This window comes from Podarcis muralis, chromosome 10 (genome assembly GCF_964188315.1).
Source record: "Podarcis muralis chromosome 10, rPodMur119.hap1.1, whole genome shotgun sequence".
NCBI lineage: Eukaryota > Metazoa > Chordata > Lepidosauria > Squamata > Lacertidae > Podarcis > Podarcis muralis.
In genome coordinates this window covers 47,809,368-47,835,717 of record NC_135664.1, presented here as the reverse complement: position 1 = coordinate 47,835,717, position 26,350 = coordinate 47,809,368, and the positions used below count along the sequence as shown (strand labels likewise).

Sequence of the window (26,350 nt, the reverse complement as noted above, 5' to 3'; positions counted from 1 at the left end):
TGCGCTGCTCTGGTTCACCAGAAGTGGCCTAGTCATGCTGGCCACATGACTATGCTGGCCACAGAAACTGTACGCCGGCTCCCTCGGCCAATAAAGCGAGATGAGCGCCGCAACCCCAGAGTCATCTGCGACTGGACCTAATGGTCAGGGGTCCCTTTACCTTTACCTTTATGTTGGCTTTGTGGAACAAGCTATCAAAGGTGCAGTAGCCCTGTCCTCTTTTGCATCTGGTCACCCTAATGGCATTGGGGGAAGTTCTGTAGCTCTGTGGGAGAGCACATGTGTCGTATGCATGTCCTTGGTCTTTCCAGGTAGGGCTGGAAACAACCCTTTTGTAAAACCCAGGAGAGCTGCTCCCTGCCAAACTCCAAACTCTACACTGGCACTCTTAAAAGTGGCTTAAACATATCCACTGTAGATTTACCTTCCAATAATTATCCAACTTGCCGCTGCTGCTTTTTAAAATAAACAGTTGGTCTATAAGCTGGATGACTGTATTAAATTCAGTTGTATGATTTAACATACTGTTGTCAGTTTGGAGAGTTTGGTCATTCTGGCAGGGGTCTCACCCATCCCATACATTAACGGATGTGGTTTTCCCCAGAGAATTCTGGGTACTGAAGTTTACCCCTCACAGAGCTACAATTCTGAGCATGCTTAACGAACTACAGTTCCTGGGATTCAGGAATTGGGGGGGGGGGGCGTGTCATGTGGTTTAAATATATGGTGTGGTTGTGGTCAGAGCAGCTAGGACAAAATAATGGTAAAGGTAATTTCTGGCATGGGCAATTCACCTGTAAGAGGGCAGGGGGTTTAAGATCAGCTCTCTCCATTTTTACAGTCTGAATTTAGAGAACAGAGCCAAGAGTTTGGATGGGAGGAAGCTTGGGAGCTGGCTGCCGCAGCTGCTCTCTCTAGGAAACTGATGCAGAGGTCAGCAGATTTGCTGCCTGCTGTCGGACAGCTGTATTTCTTTCTTCCAATAGGTTCTACTTGTATATTTGTAAATAAAGCGGACATCAAGTACGTCTCCAGTGTGCTCTCATCTAAAGGAAACTTTGGCACTGCTCCTTGAGCTCCTCATAGCTTAGGGAAGTGTGGTGAGTGAACAACAATATACTACAGTGGTACCTCGGGTTACATACGCTGCAGGTTACAGACTCCACTAACCCAGAAATAGTGCTTCAGGTTAAGAACTTTGCTTCAGGATGAGAACAGAAATCGTGCTACGGCGGCGCGGCAGCAGCAGGAGGCCCCATTAGCTAAAGTGGTGCTTCAGGTTAAGAACAGTTTCAGGTTAAGTACGGACCTCCGGAATGAATTACGTAGGTACCATTGTACAGTATTTCTCTCTCTCTTCTTTTCCTGCTCTATCTCACTTGAAGAGGTGTGTTCTTTCTCACTTGGCAAACTGAAAGGTGTAGCAAAATTTAACAGGAAGGGAGCAGGACCAGTTAGACCATCGCTAAGAAGGATTTACAAGAGAAACAGCAGTGGTCTTGGAATGTGTTTGCAGGCCTGTGGGGCAGGCAGAAATTAATCCAATGAAGTTTTCCTATCATGAGCGCTACCTAATGATTTTCAGCCCATCGCAAGTTGTTAAAGCAGGAATGTGATACACCTTGGGCCATGCTGGCTGAGGCTGGTGGCAGCTTGAGTCCAACAAGGTCAGGAGGGCCGCAGGTTCCCCACCCTTGGGTTAAAGGCTAATTTAGGAAGTTGTGAGTTATAGTGTTCAGAAACAAGGAACTTTTTCAAAATAAGGCATAAAAAAATAGTTGTATAGCTGAAGCTGGCATTTTTGCCTCCTGACTTTCAGTGGCTCCCTCTTTCCTCAGAAACAATCCATTTGTTTGTATCGGGGTGCAGATGGCGATTGAACTGCTAATTCTGGAAAAGGAGCACTAGCACCGGTAAAAGATTTAGGCGCGGGTCCCTTTAAGACGAAATGCCCAGCACCAAGATGGCAGCTTCCTTTCACCTCTCTCCTGCCTGTGCCCTTCACTAAGATGGGGAGGGAGGGGAAAGAATGATGTCATCGCATGACTGTGTTTTTATGAATGAAAAGAATCCTGTGAGTGAGTAATTCCAGGAAACTCATATTACAACTCAGCAGATCGCAGCGCAGAGCCCAGCTCAGCCCTTCTCCTCGGAAAACAACAACTTCGTTTACAGAAATAAACAAGGAGATTTGGAGAGCCGAATCGGCGAGAAAAACGCGGGGGCTCCCCAAGGAAGGAGAGAAGGGAAGGGAAGGAGAAGGGCAGCGAACAAAAGGCGGACTCGGGGCGTTCGGGCGAAGTAAGTGGACGGCGCGTTTGCAACTCTGTAGTAGGGAAACTTAGAGACGTCAGAGGACGAAGGGGGGGCTCTTTCTGCTTCTGGGCGCCCGGGCGCCTTCCTCGCCGGGGCTCCGGGGCGCCTTGCGCACACCGCGGGCGCACCGAGGCTGACGGCTGGGCGGAAAACCGCGTTTCGTGGCTTTATTTTCGGTGGCGAGGAGTGGCTGCTGGTGTCGATTTCCTCCAGGGCACGAGAGCGAGAGCCATTATCCACTCGCCAGGCTCTTTTAGGCAGCGTTTTCTGCCCACGAGCGTAGTTTTCGTCTGTGGGGGGTATGGAGAGGAGCCCGATCCAAGAAGGATGTGGGTTCACCCTCCCCCCGTTTTCTGGGTCTCCGTCTTCGATCCACGCAGTTGCGAGGGAGCCGAGACAGCTGCAAAAAGGCAGGAAATCGCTTAATAACATTGGAGTTACTCATAGTTCATATTAACCATGTGTATGCACGTGCTGCGGCCTTGGTCACATGTAAAGATGTCTGTCTGGCACGGACGTGATCTGGGATCTGATGGTGGGTTTCGGGGTGGCAGGGCGGTCTCCGCCAGAAAATCCTCTGGTTATGTGTAGGTCCGACTTCTGTTTTAGGGTTGTTTACTCCCCCCCCACGCCCCCACGCCATACCGCGTAGTTAAAAAAAGCCAGTTATTATTTTCAGAGAACGGCGTACTGGCTTTGGCGGGCCGGGGGAGACGTGTAGAGGAGGAGGGATTCCCCAAGCAGGTTCCCTGACCCTCCGGAAGGGGGCTGGGAGTCTGGTGACAAGAGGTCAAGGAATGGGGACACGGAGGGGGGCTTTGGGAAACTTCCACAGGAGAGTTTCCAGGTCAGCATTTTTTAAGGACAAAAATAAAACGGGAGGACTCCGGTCTGGAGCAGTGCTGTGTGAATGTTCTCTCTGGAATAAGGCTGGGTGGTTCTGAGTATCCTTTATGCCTGGGGAGTCCTGACTAACTATTTGGGATCAGGAAGGAATCCCACCCCCTCGAAAACTGCCGAGATATATATAGAGAGAGAGAGATCACGAAGGAGAAACCTGTGGCCTTCCAGATTTTAAAGGACTCTTAACTCCAGTTCCTATCCACACCAACGGTTAGGGATGATCAAGGTTTTTCCAACAACTGCTGGAGGGCTGCAGGTATGTAAAATATGATATAAAACATTGCCAGTTGTTTGAAAACAACAAAATGAGCATCTGTTACAAAGCTCAAACAATGGGGGGGGGGGAGAGAGCAGAAGCAAAACAGCCACATCAATTTTAAGAATAATTTTGGAACCCAAGAGGCTGCAAGAGAATAATGTGGTTTTCGCCCAGTGCCTCAAAAATGCCAGAGTAGGTGGCAGGTGGGCACCAGGAAACCTGTCTTGCAAGCTACACCTACTGATATTCCGTCTTCTATGCAACTATGAAAGAAGCAGGAGTCACTGCCCCCTGTTGAATCTGGCCACCCTACTAGCATCTAGCACAAGCTTGAGAGTAACCAGTTCTCTATTATTTGACACTACCCACTTTATACTATTTGACTAGTAATTTGATTCTCTTTGGGCATTTTCTTAAAAATATTATTTTTATTCTGTATCCCGTTGTGTAGTCTTGCCACACACTGCTGGACTGAGCCTGTCCAGCCGAGATGGCTACAATTTTTCCAGTGAGTTGGGTGGTGGCTGTACATGTAAGTGACAGATAAAACGCTTCAGAGAAAGAAAAGAGAATAGAAGGTAAAAGGGGGGCAGTTGAAAGAAGAGGAAAAAACTGTAGGTTGAAAGGCAAAGGTTACCCAATAGATATCATAGGAAAATTACTAAATCCAGGGGGTGAGAAAACAGGCAAGGACCTCAAAAGATACAATCACTTGTGAGAAAACTGTAAAAACAAGTGAGTCCTGCATTGAAGAGGGTTGGGCTAGATTACTCGTGGGGTCTCTTCCAACTCTACAATTCTTTGATTCTTTGTAATGTATTGTATTGATACAGTAAACAACAAAACAGACCACCTCCCTCCAGGCAGGGAACAAAAATAATGATAATTCCCTGGCTGCTAATTTTTATTTTGATTCATTTAGTATAAAAACAGGAAAACAACATCATTCAAGGCATATAGTCAGTTGTCAATTGTTTGGCACATTCAAGTTCAGGGACTCACAGGTCAGAATTTCTAAGACTGTAAGGTGCTTAATAATAATAATAATAATGTTATTTATACCCGCCCATCAGGGTATAAAAAGTTACCCACTATAAACATAGTGCACATATTTAACATATAAGTGGAAAACTGTATTTTCTGCTTTTTATAAAGAGGGTCTGATGTTTGTATATGAATGCCCACATAGTATAATTTTTTAAAAATGAATATCCAGGAGTAAGTAAGAATAACAATATTTTGGGAACCCAATTAGCTGTTGCGGTTTTCACAGAAACTTTTGCCACGGACAAGTACTCTGTGGTTCCATCTCTGGCCTGCTATAAACTCTTTGATGCATGTTTATGGCTTCTGAGGAATGTAATTCTCCAACTAATGGCTTGGTCCACAGGCTAGTTATTACTCTGCTTAGGAAATTCTTTCATTAGGCCTACGTTTAGTAATGCTTTCTGTGCACAGAAAATCTGGTGCTTGTTGTTTCTGAAGATAACGTGTGCTGCACCAGGACTTTGCTAACCTTTTTCTCAGCCACTTTCAAGGTTGGCCAACCCTCTGAAAGCCCCCCAATCCAACGCTGGTCACGCCAAAAGTAACTGTGACCTCTGAACATGTCCTCCTGCATGCATACACAGATCACATGCAGCTACACTGCAGCAGGTTTCTCTCAAATGCAGGTGGGAAGAGTCCAGGCCAGCTAGAAAGAGGAAAGCATTGGTCAGAGTTGGCTGATATTATCTTTAGCACCATCAAGATGTGCAGCACTTCAAAGAGAAACCAGTGGCGTAGCGTGGGTTGTCAGCACCCGGGGCAAGGCAAGTAATTTGCGCCCCCTAACCCGTGGATTTGCGCCCCCTAACCTGTGGATTTGCGCCCCCTAACCCATGGATTTGCCCTAACCCCAGATGTTGCGCCCGGTGCAGCCGGCCCCCCCTGCACCCCCCACGCTACACCACTGAGAGAAACAGAAAGTTGGGTATCTGTCCCTAGAGAAGCATTTGACAGGGAGGAAGAGGCGAAATGGATTCAGGAGGGTGGTGTGTAACTTGTTTTTAGATTCTGTGGGGCAGGTGTGGGGAACCTTTGCCTCCCCCCCCCCCCATGTTGCTATAAGACACCTCATATTATCTCTGGCCTTTGGCTGTGCTTGCTCAGGCTGATGGGGTTGTAATTGAGCAAAATCTGGAAGGCCAAAAGTTTGCCACCTCCACTATTGGGACAGAATAAACTGAGAATACCAAACTTCCTTATTCCAATCCAAACTATTGGTTGGTCTAAACCAGTGTTGTCTACACACACACACACACACACACACACACTGGCAGCAGCTGTCATTGTTACCTGCAGATTTTTATTTGGAGATGTTGGGAAATGTACCTCTTGGCCTATGGAACATGTGCTCTGGCCCCACCCCTCTCTCTGCTGAGGGAACTTTCCTGTGCTGTGGTATATATCTGAATGTCTGGACTTGTTCAGCTGTCACACATTGTTTATTTGCATAACTGGAAATCCTGATGATGATACTTTAACTGTACATGGGCTCCCGCGCATTCATGTGGTGCCATACCTGTGGTTCCCCCTTCCCAAGCCAAAGTATTGTTTTGGTTCCCGTAACATGAATGAGGAAGGGAAGATGTTGCTGGAATAGGGGACAAGTCAAAGGACTTGTGCTTATCTGCTAAACCCTACGCTGCGTAGGAGCGTATAATGTTGCTTCGTTTTTTTAAAAGGTGCTGCTCTTTATCACACGAGATTTGTATTTTATTGTGTTATTGTAAATTGCCTTGGAGGCTTTGCTGAAAGGTGGTATCTATTAAATAAATAGAAAACTGGCACATTTATACTAAGTGCATTTCCTAGATAGGGTGGCCAGATGAAGAAGAAAAAAGCTAATGTGCTGAATCCTGCACCTTTAATAGTTGTGTAGAATAAGGGATTTTAGCAGGTGTGATTTGCCATTCTATGCTTAGCGTTGCCATCCCATTCAGATCTACTGGGAAGTAAATGCCATTGAACTTGATGGAGCAGGTTCTGAGTAAACGTGAGTAAACGGGCTGCAGTTGTCAGTTTCACCTGCAATCAATGAGGCTCTGTTCCAAGGAAAACTGGGCTGTTAGCATTAGTAGGTTTTTGTTTGGGATGACTGTGACTCATGACATGTGAAAGGTATCAAGTCAAAGGACCAGTTTAGAAGCAGCCTCTCTATCTTGAGTTCAAACTTGAGCTGTCAGATATAAAGAAGGACAGGACTAGACAGGAATACACAACTATTAAAGGTGCAGGAACCCACTACTATTTCCTCCTCCTCCTCCTCATTATTATTATTATTATTATTATTATTATTATTATTATTTAGATTCATATACCACCCTTCATCACAAGATCTCAGAGCAGTCAGTGACCTGATTCAGATGTCCAGAGTCAAGCTTTCTGGGTGGATTTGCAAGCTGGCTACTGCTATCTTGTCTGAAGTTATAGGAGGCAGCTACTTGACTGAAGCCAAGTTGGTCCGGATCTGATCAGTGCCTGGTTGAGTGACTTCCTGTGAACCACTTGTATGCTGCCTTAGACTCCATGATACAAGAAAAGTGGAGCATAAATATAAGAAAGTGAAAAATAAATGAGTGGCTAGTACCCCATGATGGCTGCAAAAATCTGCACAGACAAAGGTAAAAAAGTATAAATTCATGTGTCCAAATAACAAAAAGGTGAACAGGCCACCTAAAGCAAGATGGATAGCTGAGCCAGCATTTAAATTGCTGGTCTGCAGATTTGAGTTGTGAAGCCAGGGTGTAGCCGGGCTCCCTCTGAGCCTGAGGGACTTGCTGCGATCTTCATTCACCCTAGTGAGTCTTTATCATTTTCACGTGGCTGTTACTCTGTCCTGTCTCACGTTAATTTTAAATTGACATGGAATTAAGCAGACTAAATTGTATTTCATATGAAAAGGGGAGAAGCACAGAAGGGTGGGAAAACTAATCTTTAAATACCACTCGGGTTCAGAGTTTCCTTTCTCTTCTCTTCTCTTCTCTTCTGCCTGCCACAGATAATACGCTAGTATGTGTCAGCCCTGTGTAGTCTTTCAGATGTTTTTGGACTTCCCTGCCCATCATCCCCAGCAAGCATGGCCAATGGCCAAGGATTATGGATGAAGAAGTCTAAAAAATATGAAGGACTACAGGTTAGCCACCCCTATAGGCATGAGAGTGTTGCAACACTGGATTCCATCCCAATGGAAAGTGAAAGTTCAGACCGACATAGAGACAGATATCTTAGCTGCTATTGTTAAAGTTGAGCTGGCTTCTTTTAGATAACTTTATTCATAGAATAGAAATCAAGCAAATAATTAACTCTTTCTTATAGATGTCTCTATACCACAACACAATATCCTCAAATCACTATGTCCATTTTTTGATATAGATATAAATTTGGTTCATGGACCATAAAATGTATGGTCTTTTGATCCATAGGTCATAAATGTATATAGCAGGACCTGTTGACCTGGGGCAATCTTGCAATAGTACCCAGAGAGACCTAGTAACCCTCATCTCCTAAATTCGGAATTATCAGAATCCTATCAGATACCTGGTTCTCTCTGACCTAAAATCAGCTTTAGGTCATATTGAACTAAGGTTATGTTGGCAACAAGTCAACAGTAGAATCATAGAATTGTAGAGTTGGGAGGCACCACAAGTGTAATCTAGTGCAGGAATCTTTTTGCCCAATGTGAGACTTGAACCCATAACCCTGAAATGAAGAGTCTCATGCTGTAATGACTGAGCCAGCCCTCAGACTATTTTTATTTATTTTGATTTCTCACCTACCCTTTATCAGAAGGCCCCAAGGCGGGTTGCAGAAATAAAACATACAATTACAAAATGAAACAGTTGCAAGCAGAAAAGTTTAAAAACAGGTCCATACGTCAAACCATTTCACATAAAAAGACAGTTCCAATACAGATGCAGACTAGGATAAAGAAAGCCACTTGAAAGGCTTGTTTAAAGATGAAGGTGTTCCGTAGGCACCAGAAAGACAGAGATGGTGCCTGGCTAATGCCCTTTGGAATCATGTTCCATTACATATCATATTCTATAATATAGGTTGATACCAAACAGATTCACATTAGCACTTGATCACATTAATCCATTTGTATCCTCCCTTTTCTCCCACCTCCTTTGTCAACATTTAGATTGGAAGCAGGATCCTGTCTCTTTGCACACACTACTTATGAAAGAGCCATGTACACTGAGTCTACTCACAAATAACAGATAATTGACACGGGTCCTTTTCTACCACACTGATTTCATGCAGTGTTGATCTGAGTGAAACCAAGCTTTGGAAAACAGTTTGCAATGTTTTGGCCTCCGTTTAGCATAGTTCCTGACACGGGTAGTTCTTGAAACTTGATGGACGTTGATTTGGAGAACACAGTGGGGAAGGCATTCTGGGTATATAAGGCAGCGCTGGCAAATCTACCTCCCTGCAGATGTTGTTGCACCCCCCAATTCCCATCAGCCCCCCCGAGCACAGCCAATGGTCAGGGATTATGGGAGTTGTAGTCTAGCAACATCGGTTATGAAGGGGTTTCAATAAGTTGCTGCTTGGTGGGGAAAGTGGTAGTGTAAACCTTCTGTTTCTTGTTGGCTTAGAAAGCACAACTTGGTGTCCTACGAGGAACTATCTTGAGCATTTGATACTATTATGCCGGAGTTCAGCTGTCTGCAGATGTTTATGCATATGCAATTATAAGCCGCCTCTGCTTTTGAAATAGCATACACAGCATGGAGAAGTATCGGCTAGTTTTGAAGTAGCAACTCTCTAGTGAGGTGAGTAAGCTTCATTAGAAGTTGGATGCCAGGTCTACGACAGTGCACATCTTGAAATGCTTCTCTTAAATTATTGCCATAATAATGACCTGTGCCAGCAGGCAAAATATAAGGACTTATCTCCTGCCTTAACTCCTCTAGGAGATGAGTTGGCAACTCCCAAGTTTGAAAGGCTTTGAAGCTTATGCTGCAGAGTTTACAAAGAGACGGTGGTAGGCTCAGTGAACCTGATGCAGAATGGGGTGAGAGTTTTTATTTTGATCTCTGCCGCCACCCACTGAGTTGTCTGGAGCCCCTATGCCAGTTATTGAAGGTGTTGTATTCTTCTGGAGTTGTGGTTGGAGGAGGATTGGTTGCTTATCAGTATTGTGGCTGGTTGGTATTGCACACTAGGGGGCCAAGTGGAAAAAGAGGACTGGGGACAGCCAAAGCTCCGTGGTAGAGCAGCTGATTTGCATACAAAAGGTCTCAGGTCATCCACTGCGAGGCCAGGTATGGCTGGGGAATACTCCATTTCTGAAAACGTGTCGAGCTGCTGTCAATCATTGTGTGGGCGCTAGAAGGGCCAGTCATCTGATTCAGCATATGGCAGCTTCCTATGTTCCTAACAGGGCTCTGTCCTCTCTTCCATCTGGCCACCATTCTGCATCCATTTCTACTTTCTTGACTTCTAACCCATGTTCCTGCTGAATCTTATTATGCATTTGTGCTGCTATTCCTTAGTCACCCAGTGATGATGTCATTTCTGTGAGTCCCCGTGCAGTTCGATCCTGTGCACTGTTCCTCAGTTGCACGGTGCTCAGTGGGGCTTATTCCCCAATAAATGGGTTTAGGATTGTAGCCTTAGGGTTCTAGGCTGTGTACGCACCATACATTTAGAGCACATTAAGGAATGTGCTTTAAATGTATGCCGTGTACACAGCCCATCTCAAAGTAGACCCATTATGATTGGTGATGCTAAGTTAATAATGTCCATTATTTTTAATGGGTCTACTCAAATGTCGAATGCAGCACTTAAAGGTCTTTGGGTTGTGCTGTTCTTCTCCACCTTGTCTGCATCTCGCTTTTGCTTTCAAGTTCAATTAACATGCTCTTCGGGGACAGAGAAAAGTACACAGAAATATGCAAATGCCCTGTTGCGAACCATCTCTCAAGCTGCGTTGAGGCCAGCAGTCCCACTGAATTCTATGGAGCTAACTTGGGTTTCAGTCACAGTGCTTCATTGCACAGAGGGTGGCTGATGCGTGTACTAAATTAGCAAGTTAAGGTAAACAGATGTTTATATTTCAGAGTAATCCCTTTTCTCTCCTAGCTGTTTGCAGCCTCCTTCCTCAAACATAAGAAGAGTGGAAAGAAGCTGCCCTCCAAAAGAGAGTAGGAGAATGATCACAAGCCCATAGACCTATTTAAATATCCTAACACAGGGTTGCCATATTTCAAGAGGTAAAAATCTGGACACAAAAGGTTGTTGAGTTTTTTTAGGACAACTTCCAGAGCCTGAACCACAGCCACCTGCATATACACAAATTTTAAAATCCAAGATCCAGGACATTTGCTTTCAAATGTAAAATTGCCCCTGGATTGTAGGACTGCCAAAAGAGGACATGTCCAGGAATTCCCAGACGTATGGCAACCCTATCCTAACATACACCTCTTATTTGTCTTTAGTTTCCTGATCCTGAGAAGTATAACACCAAGGGCACTCGCTTGCTACAACCCGCTCAGGCTGCTGTGTGCTTCTAAGCCTTTCCAATGAATGGCTTTATTAATTGTTATTCTGTTTAGTAGTTGGTTGTATGCAGACTACCCATCTGTTCTTTATGTCCCAGCGAGGTGAGGAGAGCAGTACTTCCCTCTAGTCCTCCTCCCCCTTCCACCTACTCTGCTTGCTTCATGGAATGTGGTTACACAAGTGTCATGGAGACTTGTTGGACATTTCCTATGATGCAATTAGTGATGTCTGGCACAAATCACTGCCCCCCTCTCCGTCACACACACAGTGGCCTGCAGCACTCCGTGAACTTCCTTAAAGATAAATTCTCTCAAGTTCATGAAAGGGTGAGACAATATATATGGAGTGGGGATAGCTGCACTTCTGTTAAATGAGAAGGAAAATGCAGGTTTAAACAGCAGCAGAGGTTTGGGTAAAGTAGGCAGTGTTAGAAATGCAGGTTTATAAGCTACCGGTAGGTGCCAAATAGCTCCTTAAACCAAGGTATCAGTCACCAAAATGGAATATCTGTTTGCCATTTTTGGGCAAGATGGCTCTAAAGTCTTATTTTTCAAATGATGGACTGACTGTGATTGATTCTTAGTTAAACTTCTGGCTAGTTCAGATGACAACCTTGAGCTAGGTTAAGAGCTTTGAGAAGTTAAGGAAAAGTTGTTTGATCCAAGGACAGTCCCATATATATTGGCTTATTATGACCTCTTCTTAACAGTGACTGCTCCTGCTCTGCTCAGGCTGCACAGAAAAAGCAATTCGGTTCCAGAAATTCATTCCAATTGTGTGGATAAAATATAATGGATAGCATTCTACAGGATGGGGTATTAGTGTGTGAAAACAGTCCAGATCCAATGATTCCCAGGCATGCACCTCCAGATGATTGCAAAACAGAGTGATGATCAGTTGGGAATGTAAGGGGTAGACAGTCTTTTAGGTATCCTAGTTCCCAGCTTCAAGCAGAATAGGGCTTTGTATATCAGTGCCAGCACCTTGCACCTACTTTGGTGGCTAATAGAGAGCTAGTGCAATTCTTTTCAGCAGTGATGTAACATGAGGTTGATATTCCACCCCTGTGAGCTGTTAAGCCACCATACTTTGTACTAGCTGCAACTTTAAGCAACATTATAATCTGCACATTGAACTACATTATAAAGATATCTGAGCCTGGCATTTCCTTTTCCACCCTTCCCTCTCTTTTGTGCTGGAGCACACATTTATTTTCACTTTAAAATTGGGGTGGGAAGGTTGCAGTGAGGATAGCCCAGCCCCTGCAAGAAGCTTCCTCTGCTGCAAGGCTTCTTCTCATCCTTACCCACTGGGATGCAATGTGGTGCTACTATAATATATGAGTATTTCACAGAGGCTGAAATGTGGTTGTGGTCAGCATTCCTTAGTTGTACAGAAAGGCCCTGACTCTCTCTAGTATTATAGAACTATTTAAAAAAACAAAAAAACCCTTAGCATCTGTGTAGCGCTTCAGTGTATGGAACATGCGCTAATTTTCACGAAAACTCTAGGGTAGATCAGTGTCGTCATCCCCATACTGCAGATTGAGGTGGGGAACATGCCTGACAGCACAAATTTTACAAATGTACATGGAAGCCAATTCCACTGTGTCCAGTGGAGCTTACTCTCTGGTACGTGCATTGAGAATTTCAGCTTGAAAGATATTGCATTACCTATGGCCACCTAGAGAGTTCAGGGGAGAGGATCAAGCAAAGGCTGGTGTCAGGGTCCACACTGATGGGGGGTTCCCAAGATCCACTCCCTACCCCATTGTGGGTTGTCTTTCCCTCCCCCTCAGCGACCACTCTTTTTCTGACAAGTGAGCAGATTGTGACAGTGGCAGGGGAGAACAGGTGGTCCCATTGGGTGGATAAAGGCCCATGGAGGATGTTTTGCCTAAGCTGTCCAAAATCTGGACACAGCACTGATTGTGAACAGAGGACTTCCTCGTTCAAAGTTTGATTTCAACATTTCACTAGCCAACCACCCCTTGCTTCAGCTCTCGTTTCCAGTCTCCTTTCTTCCTTCTTTTCTTCCCAGTGTGTGGGGTGGGGAGGCTGAACACATGATTCATTTTGTGTCCTCTGTTCCCTGTTGATTCTGGAAGTATACCTTGGCTGCACCTGACGTGCACCAGAGCACCTGGCTTTCATGTACCCAAGGCGTCTCCAATGTGATACCTTCCAAATATTACTGGATTCCCAACTCCCATATTTCCTGGCCATTGGCTGTGCTGATGGGCATCCATGTCCAAAACATCATGGGTGGAGGCGGCGCACACCAGATTGGGAAAGGTTGGCTTACCGTGCCATTTCCTCTGGCACGTACAGTGCTCCCATACCTCTGAGTATAAGCCCAGAATAAAAGCCAGGGACGCTCTCTCTGTATTGCAGTCCTTTGAGTGTTTTGTGCTGCTTCCTCTTCCAGAACATCTTGACTCCTCTGCTGTCATTGGCTGGGGAATCTCATCCGTCTCCCATCTGCGCAAACCCTGACACGCCACATCTTCTCGTGTTTTCCTTTACCTGTCCTGGTTTACCTTGTGGCTTCTCCGTCAGCCCTGCTTTGTGCACGGGGGCGGGGGGGGGGCTTGCATGCCTGGCTACTTTGCAGCAGTCCGCTTCAACCTTCGGTACCGGTGGACTGCACAGTGGAGAGGGCAACACAGATGGCCTTAGCAACCTGTTTCTGCTGATTCACAGTGAGCCGGCTTTTCTCCCGCCCACGTTCCTGCTGTCTCTGACCTATCAGTCCTCCTCAAAGGACTCTCCCTCCCTCTCTCCCTCTCTCCCTCTCTCTCTTATTTATTTAGATGGATAACCAAGCCCGTCTGAATGGCTTGGGGCAGATAATGATTAAAAAAAAGAATCAGGTTGGCTAAAGAAGAAGAAAATACCATTCCTCTTCTGTCTTAATTAACTGTGCAAGTTTAGCCCAAAAAGGACTTTTAACACTTCTGCAAGATTCTCCATCTAAAGGGGTTGTAGGAGTTAAGTTCCTGTGGGACAGCCACCAAAAAAACTCCTCTCTGTGTGCAAAGATGGTATTGTTGTTAAAAGTGTGTCCTGAGTTTCAGATGGGATGTTGGGGAGGAGACTGACTGTATGCTTCTTTGGGGCTTGTTCATAATTCTAAGGCTACATTCACAGACAAATGTTGGTTGGTTTCCTTTTAAAACCACTGTGTTAGCAGCACCCAAGTGGGGTCCAAGCCTGGGCAGTGTGTATGGAGGTCCTAAATGGTGGGTTTATTTATTTATTCGCTTATACTCCATTTATGCACCAGCCAAGATGAGGTTTCAAAGCGACTTAAAATTGAATTCGCCCTCAAATGGGTAATAGAAATATTAGAAGTAACTTAAATGCAGATGGGCGTTCTCAAACTTTGTCGCAGTGACATTCCCTGTTACAGGGTAAGAAGGGTCCTGGATGAGGCAAATAGAAGGCTGAGCTTTCATTATTAACTCTTGCTGAGCTTTCAGTGTTAACCCTTGCCTTTACCAAAGCAGCAAGATGTTCAGAGGGGATACATTACATGTATTTAGGTAGCAGAGAGGGAAAGCTTTGCAAATATGGGATGGTTCATCCCCAGCGCTGGCAATCAACACAGTGATTGATACACATTTCCATGTGTTCATTGAAATGGGTAGATGCAAATTTAGAAATAAGTGGTGTTAAATAGAAATAAGCGGTTTAAATAGAAATTTTAAAAAATGCACTTTGCTGTAGTGGGGAAGACTGTTACTGAGGCAACTGTGTGCCTGCTCAGTCTACAGTCCAGGTGCTGCCAACTGTTGAGGGGCAACTTTCAAGATCCCTGCTCTGTTGCTCTCCTTTTCATAGCTTCATAGAGTTGGAAGGGACCGTGGGGTCATCTAGTCCAACCCCCTGCAAGAATGAATCTTTTGCCCCATGGGGCTTGAGCCTATGGCCCTGAGATTAAGAGTCTCGCACTCTACTGACGGAGCTATCTAGTGTTCTTTATCGTTTAAACTGGACTTGGGCCAGGCAGCCCTTGAAAGAAAGCACTGTCCTCTCTAAAGTAGGGCACATGGCCACCCTGATCACGTTTTTTGGGGGGAGGGAAACCCTGGGGTGCCTTGCTAACTATTTCTGTGGCCTGCTTGGCAGTTAATATTGCTCAGTCCGGAGCAATGAATCCGGAGGATTAAAGAAAATGCACCTAAGCTATAGATTGTCTCCCAAGAGAGGTCCACTTGGCTCTCTGGCGCTTGGCCTTCTGTGGAGTGGCAAAAAGTTGATTTATTTTGGCAGGGCTGTGCTTAAAGTGGGAGTGGGGTTTTCCTGTCCGTCCTTTCTTGTTCATTTTATAGTGCAAGGCCCCTATTGGTCCTGGAAAGGAAGAATCCAAAGCAAACTGCCAAATCTAAAGGCCTGCTACATTGGTGTAGCCAAGGGGGGGCAACTGCCCCCTAAATAAAAATAGGTACCAAACTGATGTTCTGCCCGCCCCCCAACAAAATTCCTGGGTATGCTCATGGCCTGCTGGGCTGTTGTTAGTGGGGTGGGTTTCATTCAATTTTTTCCAGGTCCCCCTCCTCCACTTCAGTTTTCTTCCTTCCAAGGAAAATAAATACCCCAGTTCCATAGCTGACATACATTTCAGCCCTCATTTCAGGGTGTGTTGGTGGAATGAGAGGGCTTTGGATGCAGCAGAACTCCTTCTCTATTGGTGGAGAGGAAAACCTGGTTTTCCTTTTAGCCCGTGGGACACTCTTCTCAGAACAACAGGATTGCATCCTGATTTTCCGTTGTTGGTACAGTGGTACCTCGGGTTACAGACGCTTCAGGTTACAGACTCCGCTAACCCAGAGAGAGTACCTTGGGTTAAGAACTTTGCTTCAGGATGAGAACAGAAATTGCGCGGCGGCAGCAGGAGGCCCCATTAGCTAAAGTGGTACCTCAGGCTAAGAACAGTTTCAGGTTAAGAACGGACCTCCAGAACGAATTAAGTTCTTAACTCGAGGTACTACAGTACTCTTTTATTTTTGCTGTGAACAGCTTTGAGAGACCCTGGGCTGGAAGGCATGGTAAAGATGCCTTTCGATTTCTCTTACAGCTGTACTCCCAGTGGAACTACTTCAACACAAGGATATAATCATAGATAAATAGAATTGTAGAGTTGAAAGGTGGAAGACAGAAGTGCCTGGCGTGCTCTGGTCCATGGGGTCACGAAGAGTCGGACACGACTAAACAACAACAACAAAGAGTTGAAAGGGACTCTAGTCCAGGGTTTCCCAAACTTGGGTCTCCTGTTGTTGTTGGACTACAACTCTCATCATCCCTAGCCAGCAGGACCAGTAGTCAGGGATGATGAGAATTGTAGTCCAAAAACACCTGGGGACCCAAGTTTGGGAAACCCTTATCTATCTAGTCCAGCCTCCTACAATGCAGGAATCTCAACTACAGCATCCGTGACAGAAAGCCATCCAACCTCTGCTTAAAGACCTCCAATGAAGGAGAGTCCACCACCTTCTGAGGGAGTCCGTTCCATGGTTGAACAGATCTTACCACCAGAAAGTTCTTTCTGATGTTTACCTGGAATCTCCTTTCGTGTAACTTGAATTCATTGGTTTGGGTCCTACACTCTGGAGCTGGAGAAAACAAGCTTGCTGCATCTTAGTGTGATGTTTTGCCCCCACAGGTTGCTACTGAGTGGTGCAGATCCATAGTCTTGTTTTTGCTTTCTTTTAAGGGGTGTTGTGGCCTGGTTTGCATGTAGTGTTAAGCCACAAGTTTCCCCACAAACAAACAAACCAGCCTCCTTTGTAGTTTGGCAAGTGTCTGGGGTGAGATGGTGAAACGAACCCTAGTTAGGGAAGGGTGCTGGTTTCACACCTAACACCATCCCATAGTTAAAACAAACCAAGGTTCGTAATGTATGTGGGATGTATGTATATGTACTGGAGAGGATAGCTGTATTTAACAAAGGAAATTAAGTAAGAGGCTCGCAGAATGCCTGGGACTCATAGGAAGGAAGAATATTCTTCAGTGTGCATGCAGCTGACTGGCACAAGAAGGGGAATGTCCAGCCCCTAAAGCGTTAAAGATGAAAAATATTTAAAGTATGACATTAGCAAGGGAGTTGTGTCACGGGGCACAAGCACCGTCCAGAAAAGGGGAAAGGTGCCTGGGACTCCAGGAACAAATGAGTTACAATGTGCGATGGTTAGATGAAATGATTGCCCAAGAAGGTCTTTATAGAGTCACTTCTTTTTCAATATGCTTTTTTGAACCAGCAGCATAATCGGGCCTATTTAGTTATACCTGGATAGCTTCGTGCCTGCTGCGTGCTGGGGATACTGGCAGGAAATGTATTAGCTCATGGTTCCCCTCTGCCTCCCATCTTGAATGTCATTTGACTGTACAGACAGGTACTGTTTGTCCTCCCATGGAAACACGGCTGCCCTGAGGGTTGAAAATGGTGACTGACTAAGCTGCGGCAACAGAAGCCAAACAAAATGAGTGTATTTTCTGCTCGCTGAGCTGAAGCTGCTGAGTGCATGTGTGGCTAGGTTTCTATTCCTAGAAGAAACTCTGGCCTGGTTCTGGAGGGGCAGGTTAGCAGTGCCCCAATCCAAGCTGGCATTGTGGGGCTCTTCTGCCTTCCTCAAACAGGCAGTCCTGTTTGTTCTCCAAGACTTGGGAACCTGCTGTTTCTCTAGCTGCTGGGTCTGTGCCCATCGCCGTTGCATCTGTCCCCAGTCTCCTGTCTAGGCATGTCTCAGTATGAGCAAAACAAACAGACTTGAGTAACTTTTTCCCTCCTCTACCTCCTCCTCTCATTCTAAGGGGAATATACATCTGGCCGTTTCTCTGGCCAGGGATCTTCCACAAATACATTTGGGCCCTAACCGTGTGTGTGTGTGTGTGTGTGTGTGTGTGTGTGTGTGTGTGTGTCTGTTTTGTGTGGTGAACATGACTCTTAGGAAAATTACTGCGGATTTGAAAGAACGCCACGCCTGAACTTCTGCCTCAGGTTTCATTCCTGGGGCTTTGATGCTCCTGTGAGGGAATGTGTATAAAAATCCTGCAAAAATAAATTGCTGACCTCAGGTGCTGAAGCTGACATGACTAAATTTGACCTGACTGAATTTGCCCTTTCTTTGGGATCAAGGAAGTATAGCTCCCATCAAGTTTTAGAAACAGAGGCAAGGCGGATCTTACTTTGTGCTTTTCTCTTTCCACACAAACACCCAAATTATGCGCTTAGAATAAATTCAGGCTTCATTGGTCTGTTTCTGGAGCCCCCTTCCCTTTAGAAGGGAATCAACAGTACTCAGCCAGCATGTTGGAAATTGCTTGATCTTCATAGGCTTCTGGAGCAGTAGGATAAATAGGAATTTTTTTGTGGTGCCTGTTTGGATCTAACTGTAGCCTGCTCTTAAATGAAGTCCTTGCTGATCTCTAGCACCTTTTTAAAAAATGCTTTTATTCTCTCCTCTTCAAAAAAAAAAAGTTCAGGGCCATGGGCATGGTTTCCTTCCATTTACCTTCCCAGCAACCCTGTGAGGTAGGTTAGGCTAAAATAGTAACTGGCCCTAGGTGAGCGAGGGCTAAGCAAAGATTATGAACTCTGGCTTCCCCAGTCCAGCATTTGTACATAGCAGGGTTTGGGCTCACATGCCTGATAGCTTTCCAGTCTTCTGCATTGAGAATAGGAAACCTGTAGCCCCACAGATGCTTTGAACAGACACCTTGTACCCGCAGATAGCTGGTGGTGGTGTGGTACCACGGGGCAGTGCTGAAACGTATGATCTGGCCATGCCCTATAGTGGCGCTGATTTAGATGGAAGTTGTCGTCAGTATAAACTTGGACCTGGGGAAATCCCTAAAATTCTCAGGTGCCCATGGTACACTTAGTTATATTCCAGAAGGGCAGTGTAGTTGGACTTTGCACGTCCTGTCGGTGGCCAAAAGGCTAGTTAGTGTTGCAATGCTGGGGGGGAATTGCGTTTCCTCCCCTGATTGCCCAGTGGTTGGAAGACTTATCTGCTCTTGCAGCATATGCCAAAGCTACGCTCAGCAAGTGGCGCAAAGAGGAATAAACACTCTGGCATTTGGGGTCTGTACTGCTGCAGCCTGTTCCTCACATACCAAACTCCCTTTTAGTTTTGCTCTGGTGGCATTAATTTTTAATTGTATGATACTGCAGTACAAATTGCTATTATCCTTTTATTGTTTCTCTTGGTTGATTGTCTTGTTAAGGGGGAAACAAGAACCAATAAAATATTAACAGGTGTTTTTGTTGTCCTTTTAAGGGTGGCTAGATCCAGCCAATGGGCACTGCTGAGGGAGATGGGTCAGAATAATAATAATAATAATAATAATAATAATAATAATAATAATGGGGTCCAGGACAGACAGCAGCAGCGGGGCCTTGCCAGGGTTGTCATGGTAGCTGGTCAAGGGTGCCAACTGCCCTTTTTGCTGCAAAATCTTTTAACAAGAAATTCTTCAGGCTACTGGTGTCAACGCAAAGGCTTCTGCCAGTCGATATAACTGAGATAGTCCTTTTCCCTAGTGAAACAGCTGGTCCCAAAAATGCACAGACACCTGGCTGCAGGCAGAGCTGCTTAATGCCTGATCCCCTAAGGAGAGCAGATCTGTATGCATCTGCACTTGGGGGATGTGGGGATTCTTGCTTATTAGGCACCGGCCGCCAAGCGGCCTGAATACCTCTGCTGTGCACGTAAAAAGAGATTGTGTTGATTCTCTCTCCCTGGTGGCTTTCTAGGCACTGTGGCATGTCAGAGACACACCCGCCAGCTGGCTCCCCACCGTTCTGTTTCCTCCCTCTCAGGAAATGTTTGCCCTTGTGCAGTTTCCGGTAGCTGCAGGACATGCCCAGTGTAGAGACGCTATTGTGTGTGTGTGTGTAGCTTTTTGGGTAGGTAGGTGGGCTAGTGTGTGAGAGCATCAGAAAACCATAACAGATTTTTTAAACGTACACACACACACACACACACACACACCCCAACACCAACAAGCATGACTCATTCTGGCACTGGGTCAGCAATCTGGTATCTCTCCTTTGCTCTACCGGACCAAAGAATTGTGGAACATTAGAAGAATCCTTCCACCCACCCACAAGGATGGTTTTCTTAGGGAAGAATCCAAGTGTCTGTTCTGTGCCTGTCCATTTAGCACGATGGCTAGTGGAGGATGGGGTTGGGAGACCCAAGCAGGGCAAAAAGGAAGGGGTACATTTGTGTGGCAGATGTTGCCTCTCTCCACCCCCCCCCACCCCCCGGAGAGCACAAAATGCAGAGGTGGATAGAGATCACAGGCTTATTTTTATTTTATTTTTCTGTTCTGCTCAATTACAGACTCTTTTCCGGGGGATCGGTGGGAGCGCGACGTAAAATGTCATCTGACAGCTTGTCGAGCAAAGCCCTAAAGGTAAGAGTGTCACTGCACCGAAGAACATGCTTCTCCCAGCCCTTGTTTTCATAGATCTCTAGATCAGGACAAAGTCAGGCCTGGATGGGAGGGTGAGAGAGGCTGATCCATCCGATAACTGTGGGTCAGTGTGGGAGACTGATCATTATGCAGGTGAGCAACTGTCCATATGTTTAAATGGAAAACCTGGCCCCATTTGGAACAATTCAGAAATATGCAAAAGCACCTTTGCCCAGCGTTTCTGCTGTGTGTTTTCTGTAGCTTTCCCCCACCTCCTCCTTTACTCTCCCCTGCCTTCCACTTTCCCTCTTTTCTCTGGGCCCTCCATTTCTTATTTCACAACTCTGCTTCCTCCCTCTTATTATTGCCCGCTTTTCCCTGTCCTACTCCCCAAATGTTCGGAGCCGGTAAATATACATGCAGAAGTTAGTGTGTGGAATTAGACTTTCTCCCCTCCCACCAGCAAACAGGCACAGGAGGAGGATCCTGAGAATCTGGACTTCCTTAAGCTTTTTGAGAAACGCGAGTTTCTAATCCTCATGGTGGGCAAAAATATGTTTTGGAAAGTGGCAGCAGACAGTGTCTGCAAAAGATTCCAGTCTGGGTGGAGCCGAAAGGGGAAGGATATTCTGTGCTCTTCCTCTGGTACTTTTCCTCTGAGGGTGTGATCGCACTACATTTTGTTTTGTTCAACGTGATCTGCCTTTTACTACCAGGATTAGTTTGTGCCGCATGTGCTCACCTTGCCTGTTGTATCGGAGTCTCTCCAGGCCCCATCCGTATTTTCTTTCTTGGTAACATCAGTCTGATGTGATACCTTGGCCCCATGTTCCTTAAACCATGTCAGGGCCTTCCCCATATATAGAGTTAAAGGGCTTCCCCTTGCACACAACTTGACCCAAGTTGTACAAGAAGTTAGCTTAGGAACAGGAAGGAAAAGGAATGTCTTAACTGGAAATTATAACACTTGTTTTCCCACTTGCTGGGACTATAATGGAAGGAGAAGCTGAGCAAGCCGGTTTCCTGAGAGATTTCTCGCGAAACAGCCTGTAGGGGTGTGTGGTAGGTGAGCACACCCGTGATGTTTGAGGAAACGAAACAATAATAATAAAGCAGTGTTGAGCAATTGGTGTTATTTGTCAAGAGGCCTTGAGGCTGAGCAGGTACTGAAAATAGAGACACCTGATTCCTTATCTTGTCCAGGTGTCCCTTCCTAATGCTAGCCATCAGCGGCCTGAATTTTACTGCTTCTTGTTTTGGTACACCACTTCTCTATTCAAAACAACACTACTATAAATCTTTTTTTGGTTCACTGTAATTGCCTTGAGGTTTCGTGTGGTTTCAAGGGGTGCGGAACTGAAGCTTGTAGGTTAAGGCAATCAGGGAGTGGGGGGCACTCTATAAGGTGACGTTCCTGTTTTAATTGTCTCACACCTCAAAGTGTGCTGGATATCAGATTATAGAAAGCCTATGCTACACCTGTTGCACCAGTTACTGATTTGTTATGCTAATCATTTCAAAGTCACTGAGTTGAATCCAGACTAAGTTAGTCATACTTTCAATCTCATTGACTAGTCCCGCTGAAAGCAATGGGATAAATTAGTCATGAGTCACTTGTAAGTCCTATGGACTTTGATGGAACTAAAGCATAGATGTGCAGGGTCAGATCCGGACCAAGTTCAGTACTTTTAGTTAATTTTAAAAACACACCCATATTTTAGACATAATTTGTGAGCACTCTTGAATATCTGTTGGAAGTACAGTGGTACCTTGGGTTACAGACGCTTCAGGTTACAGATACCACTAACCCAGAAATAGTACCTTGGGTTAAGAACTTTGCTTCAGGATGAGACCAGAAATCGTACGGCGGCAGCAGAAGGCCCCATTAGCTAAAGTGGTACCTCAGGTTAAGAACAGTTTCAGATAAGAACGGACCTCCAGAATGAATTAAGTTCTTAACCTGAGGTACCACTGTATGTGTAATTACCACAGAGCTGTGGAACCTGTGGTCCTGTCGAGGCCTGGTAGTTAAAAACAACACCTCCCATCATCCCTGACCACTGGCCATTCTGCCTGGTGCTGATGGGAGCTGTAGTCCAACAACATCTGGAGGGCCACAGGTTCGACATCCCCAAATAAACATAATGTATGCATTTTATAATGTGCATCACTACTGTCAGAGCACTTGGGTTTCCTTGGTGCAGAACGTTGCCAGACCTGCTCAGCTTCCTCCTTGGCTTCTTGCCTTTCTGAGCTGCTCTCTCTCTCACCTCATGTGTCCTTTTCCTGAGCCTTTCTGATGCTCGGTACTCACCTGCTCCTTCTGCTCACCAACAGATCAAACGGGAAATGGGCGAGAACACGCCACACCTTTCCGATGAAGAACTAATGGGTTTGTCAGTGCGAGAACTGAACCACCACCTGCGGGGCCTGTCCAAAGAGGAGGTCGCGCGGCTGAAGCAGCGCCGGCGCACGCTGAAGAACCGTGGCTACGCGGCCAGCTGCCGGGTCAAGCGGGTGTGTCAAAAGGAGGAGCTGCAGAAGCAGAAGACGGAGCTGGAGAGGGAGGTGGATAAGCTAGCGAGGGAGAATGCCGCCATGCGCCTTGAGCTCGACGCCTTGCGCGGCAAATACGAGGCGCTGCAGGGCTTCGCCCGCACGGTCACCGCACACGGCACTACTGGCAAGGTGGCCACTGCCAGCGTCATCACCATCGTCAAATCTGGCTCCAACCAGGCCACATACTCCTAGTGTCCATAAGCCCGTGTCGCGAACTGAGTCCTGTTGCCATGCCTCTGCCCAGCTCTCACCTAGAATGGCTGTAGCTGCACTGGCCCCTCCCCCTTCTTCCACTTTTCTTCTGCCATCCAAAGGAGACAGAATCAACTTGAAGACGAAACGGCTGAATGTTGAACTTCCTCCTCTGTCCCTTAACCTTCATGAGGAGAGGGTGGGAAGGTGGTGCCCGACTTGCGTAATTAACTGTTGATGTTTATCCGTGGATTGAGATGCAGTGGCCAGTTATCCCCTTTTTCCTCTCTCCCCCTCCCCCATTTTATGTTTGCCAGGTTTTTCTCCTCTTGCCTTTCTGCGTACCCTTGCCCCCAGCTGATGCAATGGGGTGGGCCTAGAGAGGGCTTCCCTGCTACAAGCTGGGAACACAGGCTCGGAGAACCTTTCGGCCGCAAGGGTTACAAAAGGGAAATAACCTTCCTGTGAGAGGGCAAACTAGGTAGAAGCCGCCATGTTGTCGGTGAGAGCTGCCGCTGCAGGAACCATCCAGGATGAAGCAAGGTTCTGGAACCCTTGTCAGCTCACCTTTCTCATCCTGGCCCTGTGTTTGTCTGTGTTGTCACTCTGCCTTTCCTCACAGCCATGCACCCTTTGGCTCAGATCTCTTCAATTTGTGGGTGTGGTTTGAACCGGCTGTAGCAAGAGCAGCCCTAATTAGACCTGGGCCTTTGGTATGTGGGCAGGCTCAATAACAATAAAGAGGGAACTAATTGCAGCAAGGGACAAGGAAGGAAATTATTGCTTTACGGTCGTACGAACGATCTGAGGAAGGGGTCACTGAGGTACATGCCGAGAAGACTAGGTCAGTTGCTGGTATCCCACTCTAGCATGCTAGAATACAGCGCACCGCAGTGATTTGAAAAGGCAGCCGCTGTCTCCAGCTGCGCGGGTGTGCGTGACGCTAGTTCATGGGACACTATGTTGTAACGGTGCTCTTGGGCTGAGGTTGCAAGATCTCTGACGTAGAGTGGAAGCAACGTCCTAAGGAGAGGGAGAGCAAGCTAGGAGAAAGTGAGGAGGGGAGTGATGGGGCGAGGCAGGAGAACGAAGGGTAAAGCATGTGAAATACTTGAGATGGGGAAGGGGAAACAGGATTATAACTGAAATCCTGGGAAAGCCATTTGGTTCTAGTGTGAATAGTTTGCAGAGGCATCACTGTGGTGGCCTGTTGCCCAATTTTGCAGTATTCCTGCTGAGTGACCTGTATGATAATTTGGGGACAAAGAGGAGGCAGTCAGAAAGAAACCCCAGCATGATCTGCAAAGTGTGTCTAAATCAACCTGTTTGAAAATAAATGGCAGATGAGGTATTGCGAGGAGAGAAACTTCCATATTTACTCTCCATCTTCCCTGTGTAGTGGGAAAAAACTAGGCCCAGAGCATCAGGAAGTAATTAAACATCATCATTACAAAAATTGAAAAGCATCTACTTTCAGGAGAATTTAAGTATGCAGAGGACCGGCCCAGCCCCAAAGTCAGGAGGATTCTGCACATTCTGCAGCAGGGATGGGGAACCTGTGGCCCTTCATCTCTTGTTGGGTTGCAACTCCCATTGTCCTTGCCCTTTGCTCATGTTGGATGAAGTTGGTGGGAGAAGCAGCCGAACAACAGCTGGAGAGGCGTCAGTTCCACTTCCCCAACCTAGACTAAAAGAAAACCCTATGAGCCCCTTTGTGCTCTCTGTAAACAAGTGGGGGGATGTCCATTCACTCTGGTGGAGGAAGGAGAAGAAACTGCATGTGGGAACACTCATCAAACAGGGATGCCACACCATTCTCTGGCCTGCATCCCCCTCCTCTTTGCTCCATTCAGTTGTATGGAAGAGGGGAGGGGGAACTGCAACTGGTGTAGGGAGGGGAGGGCGCAGAAGAAACACAATTTCCTCAGCCCTGTGCAAGCCAGCAAATGTATATTGAAAGATTAATTTGCACACGGCAGTAGCAATCCTGGCTACACAAACCAAAACTGAGAGCTCCTCACCAAAAGCAATTTCTGCCCTAATGAACTACCCAGATAAAAGTTGGCTGGAGAAACTGAGGTGAAGGGGAAGCTGAGCTTTGCTCGGAGGAATTAAGAGCTCACAATTTTTATCCCAGCATCCTTTTAAGTGTGCAATCCTGGGGGTTGGTGGGAGTTTGATTCCAAGGTTTATTTGAAGGGCATGATTTTGGTTAGCCTGATACTAGATGCCCAATTCACCGGGGAGAATAAGCCCCACCAAACTCAGTAGGACTTCCTTCTGAATAGGCACACATAAGGTGGCACTGTAAATAACACTGATTAGCGAAAGTTATGCATTGCTGACCAGTCAGCATTTGAGTGAGTTTTTCCTCCTCTGAAGTTTAAGTGTCCCTAGATTACTGCTCTTCCACTGGGAATGAGCAGTGGTGCCATAAGAAGCCCAGCAGAGGCTCAGTTTAAATGTGATGCTAAGTGGGTTTAAAAATATATGTGCTGAGCCAGGCTTCAATAAAGCTGCTGTTCCCTTTAAACCAGGTTTGGGATGGAATTCATGGGATTCATGTGGCACAGAGATGTGCTAATGGTGCATGCAGGAACCAGCACCCGATTAAAGCATAATACTCACCTCTAATCCACCGGGGGAAATCAGTTTTGGTCCATCACCATCAATTTTATAATCAGACTAGAATTTTGGCCCAAGCTGGGAGCGTAAGAGGGGGGGGAAAGGAAACGTACACCACCTACAATCTCATCAGCCCTGAAATTCACCTAGTAATTCAGCTAGGTTTACCACCTCATTGATAATGTTAAGATGTTGGCAAGGAAACAAGTCAGGGTTGGCTTGAGTGCAGGTAGCCATGAAAGGGCATGGGGGGTTAGATTAGATGAGTCTGGAAGGTACCTTCCACCCTTAAATATATTTGCTAATATAGGAACCAGTGAGTATTTGTGGGCAGTCACTTCCAGGCATGTACCACAGTGACTTATTTATATGGCAAACAATTGACCCTTTGATTTCTTTAGACATATGGTTGGGTTCACCCATCCTGCAGCTTACAGTGACATCACATCCCCCTCCATGATGGAATCAGCTTCCAAACCAGTGTTGTCTGTCTATCCGTCCGTCCATCCTCCCCCTCCAC

General features: G+C 46.2%; 1 protein-coding gene across 3 annotated transcripts; it reads left to right on the top strand.

The window, feature by feature from the left end:
• Positions 1-2,013: 2,013 nt before the first annotated feature.
• Positions 2,014-25,925, top strand: MAFF (MAF bZIP transcription factor F). 3 transcript variants are annotated; one of them, XM_028746282.2, is made up of 3 exons: positions 2,014-2,301; positions 20,382-20,454; positions 22,792-25,925. In XM_028746282.2, the coding sequence occupies exons 2-3, from the start codon at positions 20,419-20,421 to the stop codon at positions 23,203-23,205; spliced, it is 450 nt and encodes a 149-aa protein (XP_028602115.1). In that variant the 5' UTR covers positions 2,014-2,301; positions 20,382-20,418; the 3' UTR covers positions 23,206-25,925. The 3 variants fall into 3 exon arrangements, with proteins under 3 accessions (XP_028602115.1, XP_028602113.1, XP_028602114.1); XM_028746280.2 differs by lacking the exon at positions 2,014-2,301 and adding an exon at positions 2,394-2,726; XM_028746281.2 differs by lacking the exon at positions 2,014-2,301 and adding an exon at positions 2,968-3,475.
• The last annotated feature ends 425 nt before the right edge of the window (positions 25,926-26,350 follow it).